The 19,273-nt window shown below is 48.9% G+C and overlaps 5 protein-coding genes across 5 annotated transcripts; 2 read left to right on the top strand and 3 right to left on the bottom strand.

The window, feature by feature from the left end:
- Positions 1-4,074: 4,074 nt before the first annotated feature.
- Positions 4,075-4,796, top strand: LAESUDRAFT_715508 (uncharacterized protein; the record flags this gene model as incomplete). The annotated part of the gene is made up of 3 exons (XM_040907157.1): positions 4,075-4,099; positions 4,194-4,727; positions 4,780-4,796. 3 exons carry the CDS (start codon positions 4,075-4,077, stop codon positions 4,794-4,796), a joined length of 576 nt encoding a protein of 191 aa, XP_040762190.1.
- A 7,336-nt stretch (positions 4,797-12,132) lies between these two features.
- On the top strand, positions 12,133-12,770 carry LAESUDRAFT_657779 (uncharacterized protein; the record flags this gene model as incomplete). Its single annotated transcript, XM_040904708.1, has 3 exons — positions 12,133-12,473; positions 12,530-12,584; positions 12,648-12,770. The coding sequence occupies 3 exons, from the start codon at positions 12,133-12,135 to the stop codon at positions 12,768-12,770; spliced, it is 519 nt and encodes a 172-aa protein (XP_040762189.1).
- A 1,181-nt stretch (positions 12,771-13,951) lies between these two features.
- On the bottom strand, positions 13,952-14,420 carry LAESUDRAFT_715506 (uncharacterized protein; the record flags this gene model as incomplete). The annotated part of the gene is made up of 3 exons (XM_040907156.1): positions 13,952-13,993; positions 14,016-14,082; positions 14,155-14,420. 3 exons carry the CDS (start codon positions 14,418-14,420, stop codon positions 13,952-13,954), a joined length of 375 nt encoding a protein of 124 aa, XP_040762188.1.
- A 215-nt stretch (positions 14,421-14,635) lies between these two features.
- LAESUDRAFT_657863 (uncharacterized protein) lies at positions 14,636-14,803 on the bottom strand (the record flags this gene model as incomplete). The annotated part of the gene is made up of 1 exon (XM_040904712.1): positions 14,636-14,803. The coding sequence occupies one exon, from the start codon at positions 14,801-14,803 to the stop codon at positions 14,636-14,638; it is 168 nt and encodes a 55-aa protein (XP_040762187.1).
- Positions 14,804-14,971: 168 nt separating this feature from the next.
- Positions 14,972-15,130, bottom strand: LAESUDRAFT_634603 (uncharacterized protein; the record flags this gene model as incomplete). Its single annotated transcript, XM_040903441.1, has 1 exon — positions 14,972-15,130. A coding segment is annotated over one exon (159 nt), but the record flags the coding sequence as incomplete, so codon positions are not given.
- Positions 15,131-19,273: the final 4,143 nt, after the last annotated feature.

The following is a 19,273-nucleotide window of genomic DNA, read 5'->3' as shown; positions in this document are numbered from 1 at the left end:
CTGACTGCTTCTTGGAGAACACATCGCCATACTCATGGAAGTGTTTGGGAACATAGGCTGACTAGTAGTTTTTGCCCTGTTCTCCTTTGTGTGGCACTCTATCCTGATTCCTCTTGGTGTCAAGACCCATAATGAGTGATGCTACAGCCTGTGCGTCAGGGTCTTCTGATAATGACACCCATCTGATGAAGCTGTCCATGTTGTTCCAGTTGTCACCTAACTCCTGGGAACTGATGAACTCCATCAGGTCTTCGATGTGGGGGATGTTTGTGTCTTCCAGGTCTTCATCCTGGACTGCTACCTGTGAGGGTGCGCATCTTTGTGAGCACCGGGTGAAATCGACTGTGAGTTTTCCCCAATCCACTTTGGGGTTATGCTCCTTGAGGAAACTCATGCCTAGTATAACGTCTTTGTGTCCTATATCGGTAACCAAAAGGCTTTTTCTGCTTGTGTGGTTTCCGATAGTTATACCTAGAAGAACCCTTTTCTTAATGGTTCCACCCTTGTTGTGAGATGCATCTGCGTTATAAACCCTGATCTCCTTCTCAAGTGAGATCGTAGCGAGATTCAATTGATTAACCAGCCGTGGGTTGATGTAGCAAGAATATGCTCCTGAGTCGAGGAGCGCCTCAGTCTGGACTTTCCTTACTCCTTGTTTGAGGTGAACAGGTAAATCGATCGCGTGTTTTGACGAACCAGTAGATGCGATGTATAAAAAACTTGATACTGGTACATGCGAGAGCGAGTAGGTACTATTACAGTGTCTATGGAAACTCTGGCCAGACCTCAGAGAACCCGCCAAAGAAAATCCTCATCATCTTCTACCTCCATGATCCTAGCCGCTTCGATGGCTGGTTCCGGTTCTGCCTCTTTTTCCTTTCCCTTCACGTCATAGCTGGTGATGAAAGCACAAACTGCTTCCTCCCTCGCCTTGCTGTCATCGGAGCTGGTAGATGATGCCATTGTCAATATTGCCCTGGTTGCTTGACCTCACTTTGGCATTTCAAATTTGTCCTTGTACTTGGGGTCTGGGCATCGTTGTTTAAAAATGAAGGTGTGTTTCCCGCATCGTATGCACAGCTTCTTTTCCAGCCATCCTTCTTGCTCCTTGGTGAGTGTGGATACTCAATCCATGACCATTGCATTAGGGTCTTTTGGGGCTGGCCCTGAACTTGGACTCCAGTTGAAGACATAGGTTGAGGTATTCCGGCCATGTGATGGGGTCAGAAATTCCTAGACTGTCTCGTGTGACCATTGCCTGGCGTACGTCCTTGCTCCAATGTTCAGCAATGTAACTGATGAGTGCAGTGCACCCTAAGTTGGTCTTAGTGGCCCATTGACGAAACTGTTCTGCAAAGGATACCATTGTGGGATACGTTTTGCTGCAGATCTCCTTCAAATGCTGCTGAGCATCCTTGTCTGGGTCGAGGGTCCTGTAGTTCACTTTGAGAATGTCGATGAAGTCTTCCCATATGCCGAGTGCCTGCCGTGTCGCTGCCCTAGTTATGTATTCGGACATATATGTGAACGCTCCACCTTCCAAGTGCAGCAGGGCTGTGATAATCTTGTGCTCGTCATCATTGATCTCATTCCACCGCATCCATATATCGAGTTGTTGGAGCCAATCCTTCAGACTTCCTTTGTCCGAGTAGTGTGGAGGTTTGGCAATTTTGATGCGGGGCTTGTGAGATTGGACCATACTGGATGTTTGACCTTGCATCACAGTGACGTCGCTTGCTTTGAGCGAAGCTAGCTCATGCCACAGTTTGGTGTTTGCGGACTTGATCTCCATCATTTCCTTGCTGATGTCAAGCATTGCTGCCTGGGTCCCTGAAAGCTCATCGTTTAGAACTGTCATATGCGCATCTTGCGCGAGGATTCTATCCTTGAGCTTCCCAATTTCTGTTTGGAGGACTGCCTCCTTGAGTTGGTGCTCGCTTTTGTTGTTTTGGATCAGTGATTCGAAGGCTTTCTTGTGCTCATACATTTTGTTTCCGAGCACATTGTAGACCTTGGCAACATCAGTGCTGACCGTAAGCTTCATTGCGATAATGACCCATTCGCGGATGTGGTCCCGGACTTCTCCAGGAGCGGACTGCCTGAGTGCATCTTCCAGATGCTCAAACTGGTGTCCATCAAACTCCCAGATGGGGGGAACATAGGCGGATAAGAGTGATGGTGTTGGGGACGCAGGTCCTCCAACTTGTGATGCAGAGTCCTGGGGTCCTAGCCCCGGCTCAGGTGAATTGCGCTGCAAGGCGCATGGGGTACTGCCATCATGTGCTGACTCGACATTTGTGTGAAGAATGTCATCCATTCGCTGCCTGAACGTGGATGCGTATGCATGATCAGCTCCTTCCATAGTGATGTAAAGACATATAAACTAATACAAAAAGTGCAAGTATCTCTTCTTTGAGATAAAAACCAGAGCCTTGGCGATTTCCTGCAGCCTTTCCTCCTTTCCTATCTGCTTGAAACTGATTCCTCCTATCTCCAAACAGACCGTATTGATAACCTGCTTCTCGATGAATGTATATGTGTGTGTCCCCATATGTAGGTCGACGCAGACTTTATCGAGTTCTGTGGTGAGGCTAAAAATGGGTCCTTGGTGCTCGTCCTTAAGACAATATGAGAACACTCCTAGTATAGGCTGGAGCCTGAAGCGGGTAGTGTCTACCTGCTTTGTAAGGGTCTCGATGTGAATTGTTGGCCTGACTCTGGAAGGGAGTGGGCAGATGGGACGTGCAATGGTGTTTGTCTTTATGAAGTTGGGTAGGGGACGAGTTGGAATGGGAGCAATGATGGGGGGAGGTACTGCGTTAGAAGTGATGAGCTCTGGAGGTGGTGCTGGCTTGCGACCACCTGTAGTAAGATGTCCCTTTCTGGGCTTGTAGCGTTCGAGCGGTGGGGTGCGATGGCGTGGCTTGCAGATGATTCTGCGCTTTATGATGTGTGTGGTATCTACAACCCTAGCTGCTGCTCGCTGCCTGTCTGTGGATGATGAGCCTAGTGATGTGAGAGTGAGGAGCCTTCCACACTCCTTGTTGATTTCCTGATGCTTGTAGTGAGCGTCGAGGTCAATCCTGGGGGTGGCCTTGTGCTTTGGTGCCTTGGGCAGCTCAGAGTCTTGCTGAGGCTCATGGTGGGTAGAGATCAGATTAGAATGTTTGTCAAAAAAGCTGCGCGCTACGGCTGAGACTGCTTGCACTGAAAATATGTGGCCACTTGTGTTAGACACTAAGCAGGGGTGCAGAAAACTGTCAGATTGTTTCTAATGTCATGGCAACACCGGACAAGAGATCAAAAAGACTAAAAAGAGACAGTCACGTGGAACGTGCCACCCTGATCCCCCTGATCCCAAAGAATTCCCCTGAACCCTTATGTGGTGCAAGAGCCTAAGACTTACTAGTCGAGGTGGCTGATGCAGGAAAGGATAAGAGATATATGATGGAGCTGGTGAGCTCAGTAGGGTGCTACAGTAGTAGACGAGGAGAAACAATCTGAAGTTTTATCCTCTACATGGCTGGTCTTATATACACGTACAGCAGGCTATCATACCTAAGCTACCTATCTACGGGTATAAGCTAATGGCTGTACATAAAACAATAGGATGTTCAAAAGTAGAACAATAAGTGGGAAGATCGATGGTGGCTGCAGTAATGCATGTGCACATCGTGCCTATCTTGGTTTCCCTTTTGTTCTCCAGTGTAAACATCATGCCTATCTAGGCTTCTGGCTAAACTAATAGGAAGTGGAAGGCTGATGCATAACAATAGTCCTTGTTCCCTTTGTTTCCAAATGGGTGCCTCTATTGTATCCTGGAATAGACAGGTCCAACCGTATCATCCGCGGGTCTGGACCATAACATGTGATGTGGACTATCACCTGATCTCTACGCGTCGCATCTGTGGCTGAGTGGCATGAGATATTGGTGAAGCACGTGATCTGTGGTGTGAGAAAAGTCACGTGTGGACTTTGTGGCAAAAATCTGTGACACTGTCAAATCTTGATTCATCTATAATATCGATCCCCTGGCTTTTCAATGAGTTCAAAAAAGTGGATAATGTTCAGGAAATGGAAATCATCTATTGTATCATTGGTAAGCAAGTGGATGGACATAACTACAAATATTGTGGTGCTTATTGTCCCACAGGCTGTGTGAATTTGATGTAGGAAAGCACTCTATACTTTAGTGAGAGAGTCTTCGACATCTCCTGCTGTCCAAACGAACGAGTCAGCAAGTGAAGTATCCATCTCAACAAAAATTACACCATTTGAGAAGATTGATGAAAGCAATAAGGAGGTAGACAAGAAACTGGAAACAGCACCTGCACATGCTTCCCTGACTAGAGACTTTCTGCATCACATTGTTGAAAGCACAGAAACCAGTGAGACCTTGAGTGAAATGATCTTCAAAGTCCATTTACCCCTACCTCAGAAGTTGCCATTTGGATCATGCGACTCTCACAGACAGTACCATGAATCTTGGGTGGTGCCCAGATTCTACAGCGATAGCGCAGGCTGGAATGGTCGAGTATTGCTGGTAATCTTGCATATGATGATCATTGCCATCCCACTGGTGGTGCCATTCACTATCATTGAGATCATGAGCAGATTCCACATGAGCAGAGAATCTACTGGAACACAGCTGGTCTGCATAATGCTGTGGTATGCATTCCAGGAATTGGCGAGCTACGTGGACATGATTTACTGGACTATCGGCGGAGGTGAGTTGATAATTCGGAGGATGCATTTTGCATTGATATGTGGACCTGTCAGGATTGCAGGCTACATAGTAGTCATTCAGATGATATTGCAGGATCATAAATCCTGTCAATGTCGTATTTGAGTGTACAAGCTATAAAGAGCGCGCCTTCATCATTTGTTCACTTCTTCATGTTACATATACATCTCTGCTAGTTGTTTCAACAAAGGTGACCTTTATTTATGGTTTACATGTACTCACCACAGAAAAGAGAACTTCAATGCCCATTGTTTTATTGGAGAAATGTCCACCATCTAGTTTATTCGAGAGGATACAGATGCCTTTATGGACATATTTTCGATTTGTTGGCTCCAAATAGTGCTGCAATCACAGTCAATGGATATAATATAATTCCACGTCAAGGAGATAGAGCAGCACTGAGTATTCTTGCCACAGATTAATACACATTTGACATGCAGCGAACTTAATGTTATGGTTCACTATTCCTCATTCACAAGGCTGCTGCGATGACTGTGAGATGTTCATCTATGCCACACCTGGTTCTGTCTGCTTACTGGAAAGCAAGACAGGTAGACAACATGGCTACGTTGTATAATGCAGGTTATGACTCCGCATGACTGCTGCATATGACATTGACTGCTCTTGATGGAATTGCAATCACATAAGCAGAGTAAAAAGGTAAAGCCAACATCATGAAGCGCATAAAATCATGTAAAGATATGACATGGGCTGCTGGTAGGAGCATTGATCGAGTGAGGAAGTGTTATGAAGCGTTCCCTCGAGAACCTTCCTAACCACTTGCCCTTACAGCACGTGCTAGCTCCTCATTGAATGTTATAGTAGGGTCTTAATCCTAGTAGTGTGTAGCAGTGAGATTTGGTCACTCTACTCTTGCTAGGTCGCTGAGAGGCTACTGCACGTTCACTCGCAGGTTACTAGGTTTGCTCTCTGATCTCTAGACAAGCGCACGAGCTTGAATACCCCTTGAGAGCGAGTGCAGATCCCAACTGATCCATTAAGACCTGAAGTATTGAGAAAGCTTCTTGTCAAAAAGGGTTCTAGTGAAAGAACGGGTCTTGGAAACAAGGAGGAAGAGGTTAGTCCTTTCTCCGTGATTCGTGCCCCTTATATAGTCACAGACCTATAGTCTGGGGTACTAGTACAGGGGGTCCCACTATCCTAAAGATAGATGAAACACACCGGAGCTTAGCTGCTGTGAGCCAGGTAATTGGCGAGCTAAGAAAAGCATAGGTAAAATAGAAAACCTCAAACACGAAGGTCTTGTTCACATGACCTGAGTGAGTAAATCATGAAAACGAAAAACTGCTAATCCTAGAATATGTCCACAAGACCTATGAACCATAAATAGTAAGTGTCACGTGACCATGAAGTGCTGAAACTGTAACAGGAAGGGGAAGATGTAGCAACGAGAGCGAGCCTCAGAAGTGAAGAGCCCCAAACACAGGACAGCAAGGAAAATTAGAAAGAATGCAGTCAGAGATTGCGAGTAAAGACCATCAGTGTCCTGAACGTGGTAGGACTTTCAGCATTCTTGAAGCAGGGTACCGTGTTCTGTGAGATAGTTTGGGGGATATGCCATCGCTAATCAGCACAGCACAACAGCAAAGGCAGAACCAGCTAAGCAGCAAGCATGCATATGCTGCATGCATACGTAACATGTTAGCCGTGTGCACTATGCATGATGGGAATCAGGACATCTTGCTCAGATATGGAGCTGGTCTGTTTGGAAAGCTCTACATTGTCTGCAATGCAACAACAATGGATACGAAGCAGCAAGATGGCATTGGATGACAGAAGGTGCGAGAGCCTTAAATTTGGAGAGTTACCGTACAAGCATCAGAAGCAGTGGAATTGATCAGAAGAGAATCTGCATCCGGAGCAAGTACTTGGCAAAGTCCGCACAGACGAGAGTCAGAATTAATGTCTGACTGGGCTTCTATTATTGTCCGAGGTGAAAATTTACGAGGGCTGTAAGACACGTAGGAATGAGTGACTCAGCCTCGATGTATGATGCGAGTGCTATATCAATACCTGTAAGACATGTAGGAACGAGTGACTATAGTGTATGAGTAAAAGGTATGTAAGGAATCCAGTAGGTACTTACCTCAGCCTCGATGTATGATGCGAGTGCTGAGGTAGCAGGAAAAGATCGAGCGTGCTTGTGGCTATGTGATTACATAAGTGAATGCATGCGGAACGTCCAAGTCCATGTCCCACTGGACATAAAGTCTGTATGACTTCCAACATGCCCACTCAGTGGGAATGTGGACCTACTTTTAGAACACTAACTGAATCCTTCATGCTGCTTGTGCTGTGCGTGACCAATGGTCTTTGAAACATACTGTGGCTTGCACGGATTGGATTGTAAGTGCCTGTGGCGTAGGGTTTCTTGAGTCCATCTGGGCAGATAGAACCTGGGCTGCTGTACACTGTCTGCATCATGTGACTTCACCTGGATCATGCCTGATTGCGGTGCATGGACGGTCGTACTCGTCGTTGAGTGTGGCCTTGACGAACAGGGTAAGGTCTTCCATTGTCACTAATTTTCGTTGATCCACATCTGATGTTGATTCTTCGAGGTTCTTCGTCAACTGAGTGACTTGTAGCGCCTATGTGAGTCTTGTCACGTTCGACTGTGCCCACTTGATGCGTGTTCTTTCCTTCTCTCTCTGGCTGTTCCCTTTCGCTTCTCACTCTCTCTTGGACTTCTGGGGTCTCTATTCTCAGCTTTGTCTTGGCTCTAAAGTCTCCTAGGACTGTCTTGGGCTTGTATGCACTAACAGAAAGCCACAGGTCATCATCGCAAATTGGTGCTCAGCACGCGCATGTCGATTGATGGACATGGCTCTTTGGAGCCTCTGGAGTGGGAGTAGGAGTGGCCAAGCATTGAGTCCGAGTGTGAGAAAGGGATGTTGTGACCTTTGAGATGGCAGGTGAGTCCTCCTTCTCATTTTTGCACTGGGGTGAAGGAGCAGGTGAGAGGTTTAACATGGTCTGGCGTGGCAACGCAGCATGATGGCTGGACGAGGATACTGTGTTGCCCTCATCGTCTTGGTCATTGCTGCTGTCATTGTCGCTATTGCCAGTGGATGTGCTACTGAGTGCATCAAGTGGTGGTGGCATTGAGTCGTGTTCGGCGGCTATGATCGCGATATGAGCCACTCATCGTTCGCGAGGACTGTGAGGAGTGCCAGCAGATGAGTTTGGTGGTTTGCCCTGCACTTCATGTTGAAGTTCAGGGTCGATCACCGTGTGTGTCTGCTGTGTATGGACACCCTCATCGGAGGTGGCATTTTGCGCATCGTGTGTGCGCCCACTCATTCGGTGAGAGGCAGCATGTGCCTTCACATTTTGAGCATGCCTGAGGGTGACGCACTTGACCGACTTGAGGTCGAGTCTGATGTCATGGGCCATACATCCATGCATGTGGATGTGTGTGGCTGAGGGCTTGATGCCCGTCTGGATGGGCTTACCGGCCTTTATGTCGTGAGTCGTGTTGCTCATGGTGTTCGTGTTGCTGACCACGCCTTGATGGACCATTTGTAGGGTGAGTTCGGTATCCATGTTGCTTGATCCTTGTCATCCCATTCGGCCTGCTTGTCAGGTTCAGAGTCTGAAGGTTGAGCTTCCTTACCCTGGGTGATGTTCCAGAGCTTTCTGATGCATAGCATCGTCTTGAGATGGAACTTCCATTGCTGATAGTTTGCTCTATCATCCTCAAGGAATGGTATGTCATAGAGGCGGTTTGCTCTATCATCCTCGAGGAATGGTATGTCATAGAGGCGGTTTGCTCTATCATCCTCGAGGAATGGTATGTCATAGAGGCGGTTTGAGCTGAGAGAGAGTTTGACAGATTTGGACATGGCGTGAGAGGATGTGGAGTGAGAAGGTGTAGACTGTGGTGCAGGAGGTGCTGGTGTGGGTGCTGGTCGAAGAGAGAAGATTTAAAGGAGTGTGAGCACAGTGGAAGCTTGAATGAATGGACAGGTTAGTGTGTAGCCGTAGGGCTCATAACCTATTGTCCGAGGTGAAAATTTACGAGGGCTATAAGACACGTAGGAACGAGTGACTCAGCCTCGATGTATGATGCGAGTGCTATATAAATACCTGTAAGACACATAGGAATGAGTGACTACAGTGTATGAGTAAAAGGTATGTAAGGAATCCAGTAGGTACTTACCTCAGCCTCGATGTATGATGCGAGTGCTGAGGAGCAGGAAAAGATCGAGCGCGCTTGTGGCTACGTGATTACATAAGTGAATGCATGCTTTTTTTTTGAGTACAATTTATATCCCACCCCGAAGGGGCGGTCGGAGGTGTGTAAATACATATCGTGTAACAACGGAGGACCAGACGCATCTGGGGGCGAAGAAGCTTAACGTACGGGCACCAGGTCCCCACGGACGCAACAAAGCAGGCATATAGTAGAAGGGCACGAAGCCCGGTAAGCTGTGTCATGGACCACGCAAGCGCTGATAATCTAACAAAATGCATATGCCTGACCAAACTCGAAAACTGCGCCGCGGTCAGTCCGTTGACTCATTAGAAACACTGTGTAAGGGGAATCGAACCCCCAAGATACTCCCACCAAACAGACCTCGTCCACCGCAGAGGCAAAGTGGCGTGCGGGGCATGGTAACCAATTGAACATTGAGGAGAGCCAGCTGGACCAGCGTTAGTAAATTGCACAACGGTGGACCAAAGGGCAGATTGAGTTGACAGCCAAAGAGATGTCAGGGTGGAGGAAAGAAACTGAGGGAATCGACAGAATGAGTGGGTGACGCGCGGTGAACCCTACCATGTAGCAGGCTGGATAAAAACTGATCCCCTGCGTTTAAGTGTTACTACGCCAGCATGTTAACTCCATATTCGGTGCGGGCATGCCTTGTGGTGATGGAGGGGAGTGGACGGGGGGTGCTAGAAAAGAAAAAGGAAGGAGCGTGGTGGAAATGGAGTCACACTCACCCCTACATGGCAACATCAGAGTCACCAGCAGCAGGCAGCACGGGGCGCTCGAGAGAAGAGGTTGGAGTGGGGCCGGCGTTCCGAAAAGCGGTGCGTTTGGGGCATTGGTCGGAGTCGGCGTGGTGGAGACCATGACAGTTCATGCAGCGTGCATGAGCGCAGGGGTCTGAGGCAGCGCGATTCTCCTTCACGCACACCGCGCACCGAGCGCGGTGCACCAATTCAAGATGGTGGCCGGCGCACACACAGCACCGGGGTGGCTTCATGCAGCCTGCAACGAGGTGGCCATAACTCCAGCACCTCGTACACTGTCAGAGGCGTGGCTTCTCACACCAGCATGATGTGGTGATGGAAGTACCGAAAGCGAAGAGGGGGGTCTGAAGGAGGGCGGTGAGGATGGAGCCATCCAGGTCTTCGAATCCGAGGACTACGGACGAGCGAGCACTGTCAATTTGCTCAGGTTGACATGCCCAGCGCGGAGGTTGGGTGATGCGGAGGTGCGCAAGCGTGGGGTTCTTCACGAGCTCGGTCGACAGAGTTGACGTTGAGTGGACAGCGTCACCTGGAGCTGTCCTGGTGCTGACATTGCCTATGAGGATCGGAGACCACTTGACGTCCCTGGAGACGTGTTGTGTCAGGTTGAGCTTGAGGGCAGCACGAAGGGTCAGGATGTGTTCGTCAATGCGGTGGTATGAGGTGGTAGTGGGAAAAGCCAGGACGATGTTGCCAGAGGAGCTCGGGTAGGCCGCGACTGTAGCCAGTCCTCCAGCAGTCGGTATCGCAGCCAGTGCTGCATTAACCACACTGACAAGTTGGGCGGGGGGCGTCTGAAGCAGGTGTGCCAGCGCGGAGCCAGCAAAGTGAACCACATACCTCAAGGGCTCCGGAGCGCACTTGGGCCCATGAGCTTTCGGGGGAGCAGGTGGGTTCGGAGTCGTCACAGGAGGAGCCGGACGAGAAGGGGCAGCTGCCGCCGCGTACGAGCGCTTCTTGGGAGTGCCACGTACCTGAGGTTTGGGAGGAGGGGGAGCCTTCGCCTGTGATGAGGGGGTCACAGTCACCATTCGAGTCTCCAAGGCATCGAGCCTGGCATCGAGGGCGGAGCGAAGGTCCTGGAGGGCCACTGTGAGGTCGGGTCCAGTGGTCGGAGGGGGGGATCGGACAGGGGTGGGTTCTGGTCGAGGGGTTGAGAGGGAGGGGCGGGGTTCGTACTTGTCCGAGACAGCCCTAAGACGCTGTTTATGGAGATCGTCCAGGTCAGTGTTGTTTCGGTTCAATAGCTCGGCATGGCCGACGACTCGAAACACTGCCTGATGAATCGCAAAGGCAGCATCGACCATAGAGTCGATGTCAGTGAGCAGCTCAGAGGGTCCCTGAGCCTGCCATTGCCGTAAGGCCTGTCGGACAGCTAATGTAAGTTTGGGGGTGTAGTCTGTGTGCACGAGTTCCGTTGATGAGGAGGACGAGTCCTCGGCGCTAGCGGAAGGAGGTGGTGGTTGCGGTTCAAGATCCATGAAGCGAATGCGCGCGGAACGTCTAAGTCCGTGTCCCACTGGACATAAAGTCTGTATGACTTCCAACATCTATAACGGACGATTTATCGCCAGGTGGAGCACCGGAACAGTCTTGGCCAAGCCAGCAGTCAACGTGGCACGACGTGCGAGCGCTCGAGTCTACGCCCAACTTTACTGCAGCTCAACAGACGGTGAGCAAAGCGTATGCGGAGCCAGCCTTGTCGCAACCAAGATACGGGAAAACCCACGGGCTGGCAAGGAGAGCGCGACGATTGATCGCAGGCAACGTTTTCGGATCGTGGGTTCGGATTGCTCAAGAACTGGTGCGACCGGGCTGCAACTGATGTGGAGACCCGCGCTGGGAAGAGAAGGTCCGGTGGGAGGCGGCTCCGGCGTTCTGTGAAGAATCACAGCGCAGGCCGAGTCATCAACGCATCATTCAGGTTCGCTGCCTCGCGGGTGGACCGAAACACTGATGCCCATCAATGCAGCAAAGGACTCCTCGGTCTCGTCGCCACCAGCGCAGAACAAGAGCACCAGCAGACCAAGTCTACAACGGGTCAAAGCCCGAGGGCTGGCGTGAGAGGGCCACGTTGGCGCAATCACGACCGGTCCAAAAATAGCGGGGCGGACGATCCATCTCCATCTCTCACGTCTTCCCGATGCGACAATTATAGTTCCCCTCCCACAATATTAACCCCCCGCCCTTCCTTCTCCCTCGGCAACGTCTCTCCTTCCACCACCATCGACGAGCGCAAACCACACCAGCCTCCGATGCCCTCCCCAACGACATTCTGCACGCCCCCGGCCTCCCCGCTGTGCCCCGTCTCCCCGTGCCTCCACTCTTCCTCATTGCCCTCGACGCCGTCCTCCCCGCGCTCGCGCTTGCAGAGCCCTCTCCCGGGCATGCACCTCTCCTTCCCCGGCGCCGCCCGCCTCCTCGTCAAGCTCCGCCGCCTACGACACCCCCGCCCGTGCATCCACCTCCAGAGCTCCTCGGGCCCTGGCCCACAAACGGACTGGAGCCTCGCGGACGAGCTGGCCGACGAGCCGAACGATGGGAGCGTGAGCGAAGGAGGGCATGGAATGGGTAAGGCAGCGGTGAGCAGGCGGTGCATACCGCTCATTAAGGAATACACGTTCGTGTGCCGTGACGGCGTCGACACGGCACGGCTGCTTAGGCTCGTGAGGGCGGAGTTGCTGGAGCAAGCGAAAACGCTGGGTGGGAGTGTCCTTGTCGACGAGCAGTGCGTGCCTCTATCTCTCATCAGCTAAACAAGTACTGACCTCGAGTCCCGCTCAGATGGTCTTGCACGATCTGCGGTCCCCGAGACGACGGACGGACGTTCAAAGTGCACGTATGTACTCTCTTCCCCCCTATCTCTCCCCTCTTCTTCCTCATAGCCTGACTCGGTCCGTAGATCCGCTACGCCGCCTCCGCCGCCCGCTCTGCACGCCCCGACCCACAGTCGCCCGTCGCGATCGAGCACGCGAAGGGCATCCCCGGGCTCATGACCATCCTCGACCGCGAGGAGTGTTTCTGAGCGACACTCGCGACGCATTCGCGACGTGCACAGGACCTGCTGTACTCGGCGTGCACGTGTATTCTACTCGTGCGCCCTGTAGCCTCCTGTGCGGGCCACCCTGCTCGTCGCTGTCCAAAACCTGCCTCGCACAAAGCCGGCTCCTCACGCGCACGCGTTCGACGCTCCTTCTCTGCGGCTGACACCGCTGACCAGCAGACACGCAGACACGCTCGTTTGACTCTCTCGCCTTCACCAGGGACAGTGTAGTTGGTTGTACATGGACAACGGACCCGGACTGACGCTAAGGTGCAAGGAACTTGTAGGATACCTAGCTTGTGTAATGTTGTAACTCATCATGCGACTGTACTGGCCCGCCCGACGGGTTAATTTATTTTCAGTGACGTGGCGTAGCGTAGTAGTAATGTGTATGTAGATGCTTGTATTCGTGACGTGCATAGGGTTCATGGGTAGCTTTGCGTGAAGCGTTGATGCTTCCTGCGTGCACTTGCCAACAGCAAAGAAAATATCAATTAGTTTTGCAGGAAAAGTGTTATAATTGAACCAAATAATGTAGGCTTTTCTCATTAAGTGAATAATTTTGAAATAACAAAATCAGAAAAGGCCCATTTTCACCTTTCCTGAACCTTAGTTTGTGGCACTTCTAATGTCACAGATCTCTTCGGACAGATGGCACAAAATGGTCCTGGTATGACCTCTGCTGCCGTACTCATCTCTATCAGGCTGGAGGAGGGAAAATAGTGGGTTCATGAGCCTCTGGCATTCACCGGGGGCCCTCACATATCATTTGTCTGAGGTTTCGAGTACATCAGCTAGATGAATACAAAGTACTCGAGTAGACAAGGTCCTAGCCAAAAGAAGTGAGAACAAAGGCAGTAGAGAAAAAAAGCCAGAAAAAGAAAACAGATGAGGAAAGAGTGAGAGGAGGGTGGATGAGAGATAAATGGATCAACATCAGCAAAAGGTGCATTAGTATATAAATGGCAGTGAGACTTTATATACCACACAGGAGTTGAGATTGTAAATAAATATAGAAATATGCATATATGTGCTTTTATACTCCCATAGGTCCTATGAGAGATTTCAAATGACTGGCAGTCTTGTGTGCTCTTCTGAAGCTCCTGTAAGCAATTAAATATATATATATTCATAGATAAATCTGTTTCAGTCTGGAAAGTCATTCACAACTGCTTATAGCTTGCAAGGGGAACAACATATTTTTTCTACACTGCACGAGATGAATACATTGAGTATTACTGCACCATAGACACCCAATTCAAGCAGGCTGTGAAAAAATGGCTCGAGATCAGGTCTGCAAAATGGAGACCAAGATGAATATATATACCTCAACACATTAGAGTGCAGCATAGCCCCATAAACTGACTCATTGTCGACAACTTCTCCATCTTCAGGACCCAAGTGCCCCTTCTCACTAGCACAAATATTGTCGCCCACATTTGGCTCACACTGCTCTTCACCATCGTCATTCTTTAATGTGCCATCTGAGGCATAAGTGACATCTTGCTCTTCATATGCCACATTTTCTTTTTCTTCAGTGTCAGCTGCACTTTTCTCTTCATCTCTGCCATCGCTTCCTGGCTTGTTTTCATGGTCCTCCACTGTTGGCTCCTGTGGAGGGTCATCAACCATCTTACATGAGGTGTTCAAACAGGTCAGCAGCATCTCCCCTGTGAATACCTGTGTCAGCACCATGGTGTCTGATGCCACCACTAAAGTAGCATATGAACATGTTTCGATTAACGAAACTGCACCATGGCTAAATCAGTTTATCAGATAACAATATCACTAAATACTTACATATTCACATAGTAATAAACATAGTCAGTGTCCTGTTTCTTAGGCTGTCACATGGCTGAACATGGCAGGAGGTCCATGATATAGCCATGAATGAATGCAGGGATTAGATGTGCAGTGTGCAACACCTCATCTGGGTTCACAAATGCAAAGGCATGTGAATCTTCATCAGGAACAAATCCAACGCAGGGTTGCCATAGTGTATTTAAACTCACCATTGACATGCCTTCTTCTCATCCAAACCAGTGAATCCACAAGACATTGATGCACTGAGGTGCAGATGACTTTGACCAGATGCCAGAATGCTTTACCATCACATGGAACATCTCGACCACTCGACCATATCAGTACAGATGCAACTCAGCATCAACATCATTTTCATGAGAAAGCAACATGATGTCAGCATGAGAGCATGGATTGATTGATTCTTGAGCTCGTCGCATGTCATAGGTCATATAGTTGATGCATACAACTTTGGGAAAATAAATCTGATTTTTGACAATGCGCATCATGTCAAGGTCATCTGGGGTGAACTCGGTCTCATCACCATCATACACCATTATTCTAAGCTGCATAAGCAAGTGGGTCTTGAGGTTGAGCAAAATGTTCTGAAGTAAAATCAGGTTAAATTCAGCTAGTGCAAGGGTGGCATACCTTAAAAGCAGGATCACTTTGTTGGTCTCTGTCACAGTGCATATACACACCAACCCAACAAGGGAAGGTGGTACCTGCAATAAAGCTAGGCTGCACTTGTGATCTGCACAATAAAATCCATAATATAAAAGCCTGCCACAAGGGCTAGGTTGAGGATGGCGTGCAGCAGCATACAATCAGTATAAAGGACAAAGCCCATGCATGGCCTTGCACAAATGGTGGAAGGGGGAGAGCTGACCTGCTGGCTGCATACAATAGTATAATGAATCTGGGGATACTCAGACTCACGTAGATCATATATATACATGTTGGTCAGGATCTGTCACAGCACCGCTGGATGAGAAAACAAAGAGACTAAAAAGGAACAGTCACGTAGAACGTGCCGCCCTGATCCTCCTGCTCCCTGTAATCTCCCTGACCCCTGAAGTGGCTGGTGAGCCTATAACTTACTTGGTGAAGCAAGCAGTTAGATGGGTGAGAGAGATATATGTGGGAGCTGCTAGGCTCAGTGGATGCTACGGTAGTAGACAAGGACAAACAATCTGAAGTTTTGTCCTCTACAGGCTGGTCTTATATACACGTACAGCAGGCTATCTTATCTAAGCTACCTATCTACGGGTATAAGCAAATGGCTGTACATGAAACAATGGGATGTCCGGAAGTAGAACAATAAGTGGGAAGATTGATGGCTGCCGCAGCAACGTGTGTGAACATCGTGCCTATCTTGGTTTCTCTTTTGTTCTTCGGTGTGAACATCATGCCTATCTGGGCTTCTGCCTAAACTAATAGGAAGTGGAAGGCTGATGCATAACAATAGTCCTTGTTCCCTTTGTTCCCAGATGGGTGCCTCTATTGTATCCTGGAATAGACAGGTCCGACCGTACCATCCACGGGTCTGGACCATAACATGTGATGTGGACTATCACCTGATCTTTACACGTCGTGTCTGTGGCTGAGTGGCATGAGATTTTTGTGAAACACATGATCTGTGGCATGAGAAAAGTCACGTGCAGACATTGTGGCAAAAATCTGTGACACTACCCCCCCTCTCAAGGCTCATTGTCCCGAGGAGCCAAAACCTTTGTTTCCCCTTCTTGTTGCATGCAACAGTTGGTAGCTCCTGGAGGGAAGCCCTTCTGCATAATATTCAAAGATTATTTGGGCTACCCTGTCTCCTGGCTTAACTGAAAATACAAAATTCATTGTGTTGATCAGTACGACCTTAAGTTCTCCGGTGTAACCAGGGTCAATGACTCCTGCGCCCACATCAATTCCTCATGCAGCCAGACTGCTGCGTGGAGCTATTCATGTGTAGGTGTGTTTGGGAGGGTCGATTGCAACTTCTGTTCCTACCACAGCTCGTGAATGCGGAGGGATTTTGTACGTTTCTGCCGCATAAATATCCCATCCTGCTGCTTCATTTGGGGATTTTTCCAGTGATTTGGGGAGATCCATCATTTTATGATATAGGAAGAACTCGTCCGGGTGGTCAGACATGTTGATTCTGTGTGTGGATATCGGTGCAACTTCGTATGAGGATAACTCGAATTGTTTTCCACCAAAAGTGACAACCCTGATTGGTGCTTTGGCTGCATCGGGGTGTTGTTGATGGAATTCTTGAAGAAGCTCGTCGACATGTATGAGATTTGTTCAGGGTTCTCATGTATCGTCGGAATGGTCATAGCCTTTTCATTTGACGAGGTATTGGACCCTTCCCCTCACGACCTTCGAGTCTAGTATTTCTTCAACTTCGAATTCTTTCTCCTTCGATTTCTATAGCTGGGGGCTTTGGAAGTTCACGGTGTGTGACCGTGTCTTGATGGTACATGATCAACTTGCTAGCATGGAAGATCGGGTGGACCTTCATTTGCTTGGGCAGTTCCAGTTTGAACATGACTGGATCTAGCTTCTGAAGTACTTTGTAAGGTCCGAAGTTTTGTGTGCCTAGCTTCACGGATTTGACTTTTACTCTGAGATCTTTTCCCTTGAGTAGTACTAGGTCTCCGACTTTGAATGGGACTTCTCCCTTTTTCTCATCAAAGTACCATTTCATCCGTGAAGCTGAAACTTCCAATGCTGCCTTTGCCTGTTCTTGTGCCTCAGATTGGTGGGCGAATAGATGTTTCAATGAGGGGTGACATATTGATTCGTGTACATCTGGTGCCATTTTTGGGTGTCGGCCATATTCGACGAAGAATGGGGAAAGTGCGGTGGACTCATGGGTCTGGTTGTTGTATGAGAATTCTGCCGTTGGCAGATAGTAGACCCAATCATTTTGTCTGTGGTTGCAGTACATGTGGAGGTACTGTTTCAACATCTGGTTAACCCTTTCCATCTGACCGTCTGTTTGGGGATGGTATGCTGTAGACATTGTTGACTTTATACTGAGCTTCTGGCAAAACTCCTGGAATAGTTTGCTCGCAAACCGAGTACCTCTGTCTGAGATAATCTGGCACGGCAATCCGTGGAGTTTGAAGACTTTGTTATAGAATATGTTAGTGACTTGCGACGATGTGACTGTGTCGTCCATTGCATAAAAGTGCACTCGCTTTGTGAGTCTGTCTACGACAACAAGTATTGCCATCTTCTTTTCTCCCCTAAAGTCCATGGCTGGAGGAAGTTGTGTGATGAGATCCACTGTGATGATCTCTCATGGTCCTCCTGGTACCTCATTTGGTTGTAGTAGTCTGTATGGTTTTTCCCTTGAGTACTTGTTGCGTTGACAACTGTCGCAACCTTGGACGTATTGCTTAACCATTACAGACATTCCTGGCCACCAATAATTCTGAGTAATAAGCTCCAATGTTTTGAACCTGCCTGGGTACCCAGCTGGTAAAGTGTCATGGTGTAGCTTTATTAGGTCGAGGCGTAGCTGTTGATCTTTGGGGACATAAACCTTTCCACGATGGAGCAGCAGTCCGTGCTCAAAGTTCCATTCTGTGAGGTTTTTCCCAAATTCGTGCTGTCCTGTAGTCAAAAGCGCACGATAATCTTTGGTCATCATGTCGTCTGTGAGTGCCTTCTTGATCCTTTCCAGTGGTTGAGCATCATCAACTTCAGATGCATGAGTGGGTCGAATCGCATTGATAGCAAAAAATTCAGGTTTTAACAGCATTTGGTTCGAATTGTCGCTGTCTACCCCCCTCTCATGGTCTGGCCTCCTGGACAGAGGATCGGCATGTAGCATTGTCTTTCCAGGTCAGTGACTGAGTACAAAATTAAAGCGTGTGAGGAATAATGACCAGCACGCTTGGCGCCAGGATAATTTCTGTGCCTGACAGAAGTATGTAAGGTTGAGATGGTCGGACCAAATCTCAATGGGTTCTGGGTGTCCTTCTAAGTAGTGCCGGTATTCTTCTAGTGCCCCAATAATTGCAAGCATTTTCTTGTCGTAAATCTTGTAGTTTCTCTCGTGTTCGTTGAGTGACTTTGAGTAGTATGTGACTGGATGCCATAGCTTGTCTTCTCCTAATTGTTCGAGTACTGCGCCAGTTGCATAGTCTGGAGAATTGGTCTCCAGACAATATGGTGCAGTGTTGTTGGGGAGTTGTAGAATTGGGGCTGAGGTGAATGCCGTTTTGAGTGCACTGAAGGCTTGGTCTTGCTCTTCCTTCCATTGCCAGGGCACGTCCTTACAGGTGAGAAGTGTTAAAGATCGTGCGAGTTTTGCAAAGTCCTTTATAAATCGCCTGTAGAAATTCGCAAATCCTAAAAAGGCCTGTACTTGTTTGACCTTTGTCGGTGCGGGCCAGCCAAGTACACCTTCAACTTTAGCAGGGTCCATTTGTACTGAGTTCTTGCTGATGATCATGCCAAGATACTCGATTGAGGACTGTTCAAAGAAGCATTTCTCCGGTTTGGCATATAAGTCATTGTCCCGGAGGCACTGTAGAACTGCTTTCACTAGTCGTCAGTGTTCTTCGAGATTGTCGGTAAAAATGAAGATGTCATCTAAGTAGACCACCACCTTTCCAGTACGAATTAAGTCTTCAAGGACTGTATTCATCATTGTTTGAAAGGTGCTGGGAGCGTTG

This window comes from Laetiporus sulphureus, assembly GCF_001632365.1.
Source record: "Laetiporus sulphureus 93-53 unplaced genomic scaffold LAESUscaffold_32, whole genome shotgun sequence".
Lineage (NCBI taxonomy): Eukaryota > Fungi > Basidiomycota > Agaricomycetes > Polyporales > Laetiporaceae > Laetiporus > Laetiporus sulphureus.
The sequence above is the reverse complement of the archived record's forward strand: the minus strand, read 5'-3'. Positions and strand labels throughout refer to the sequence as shown.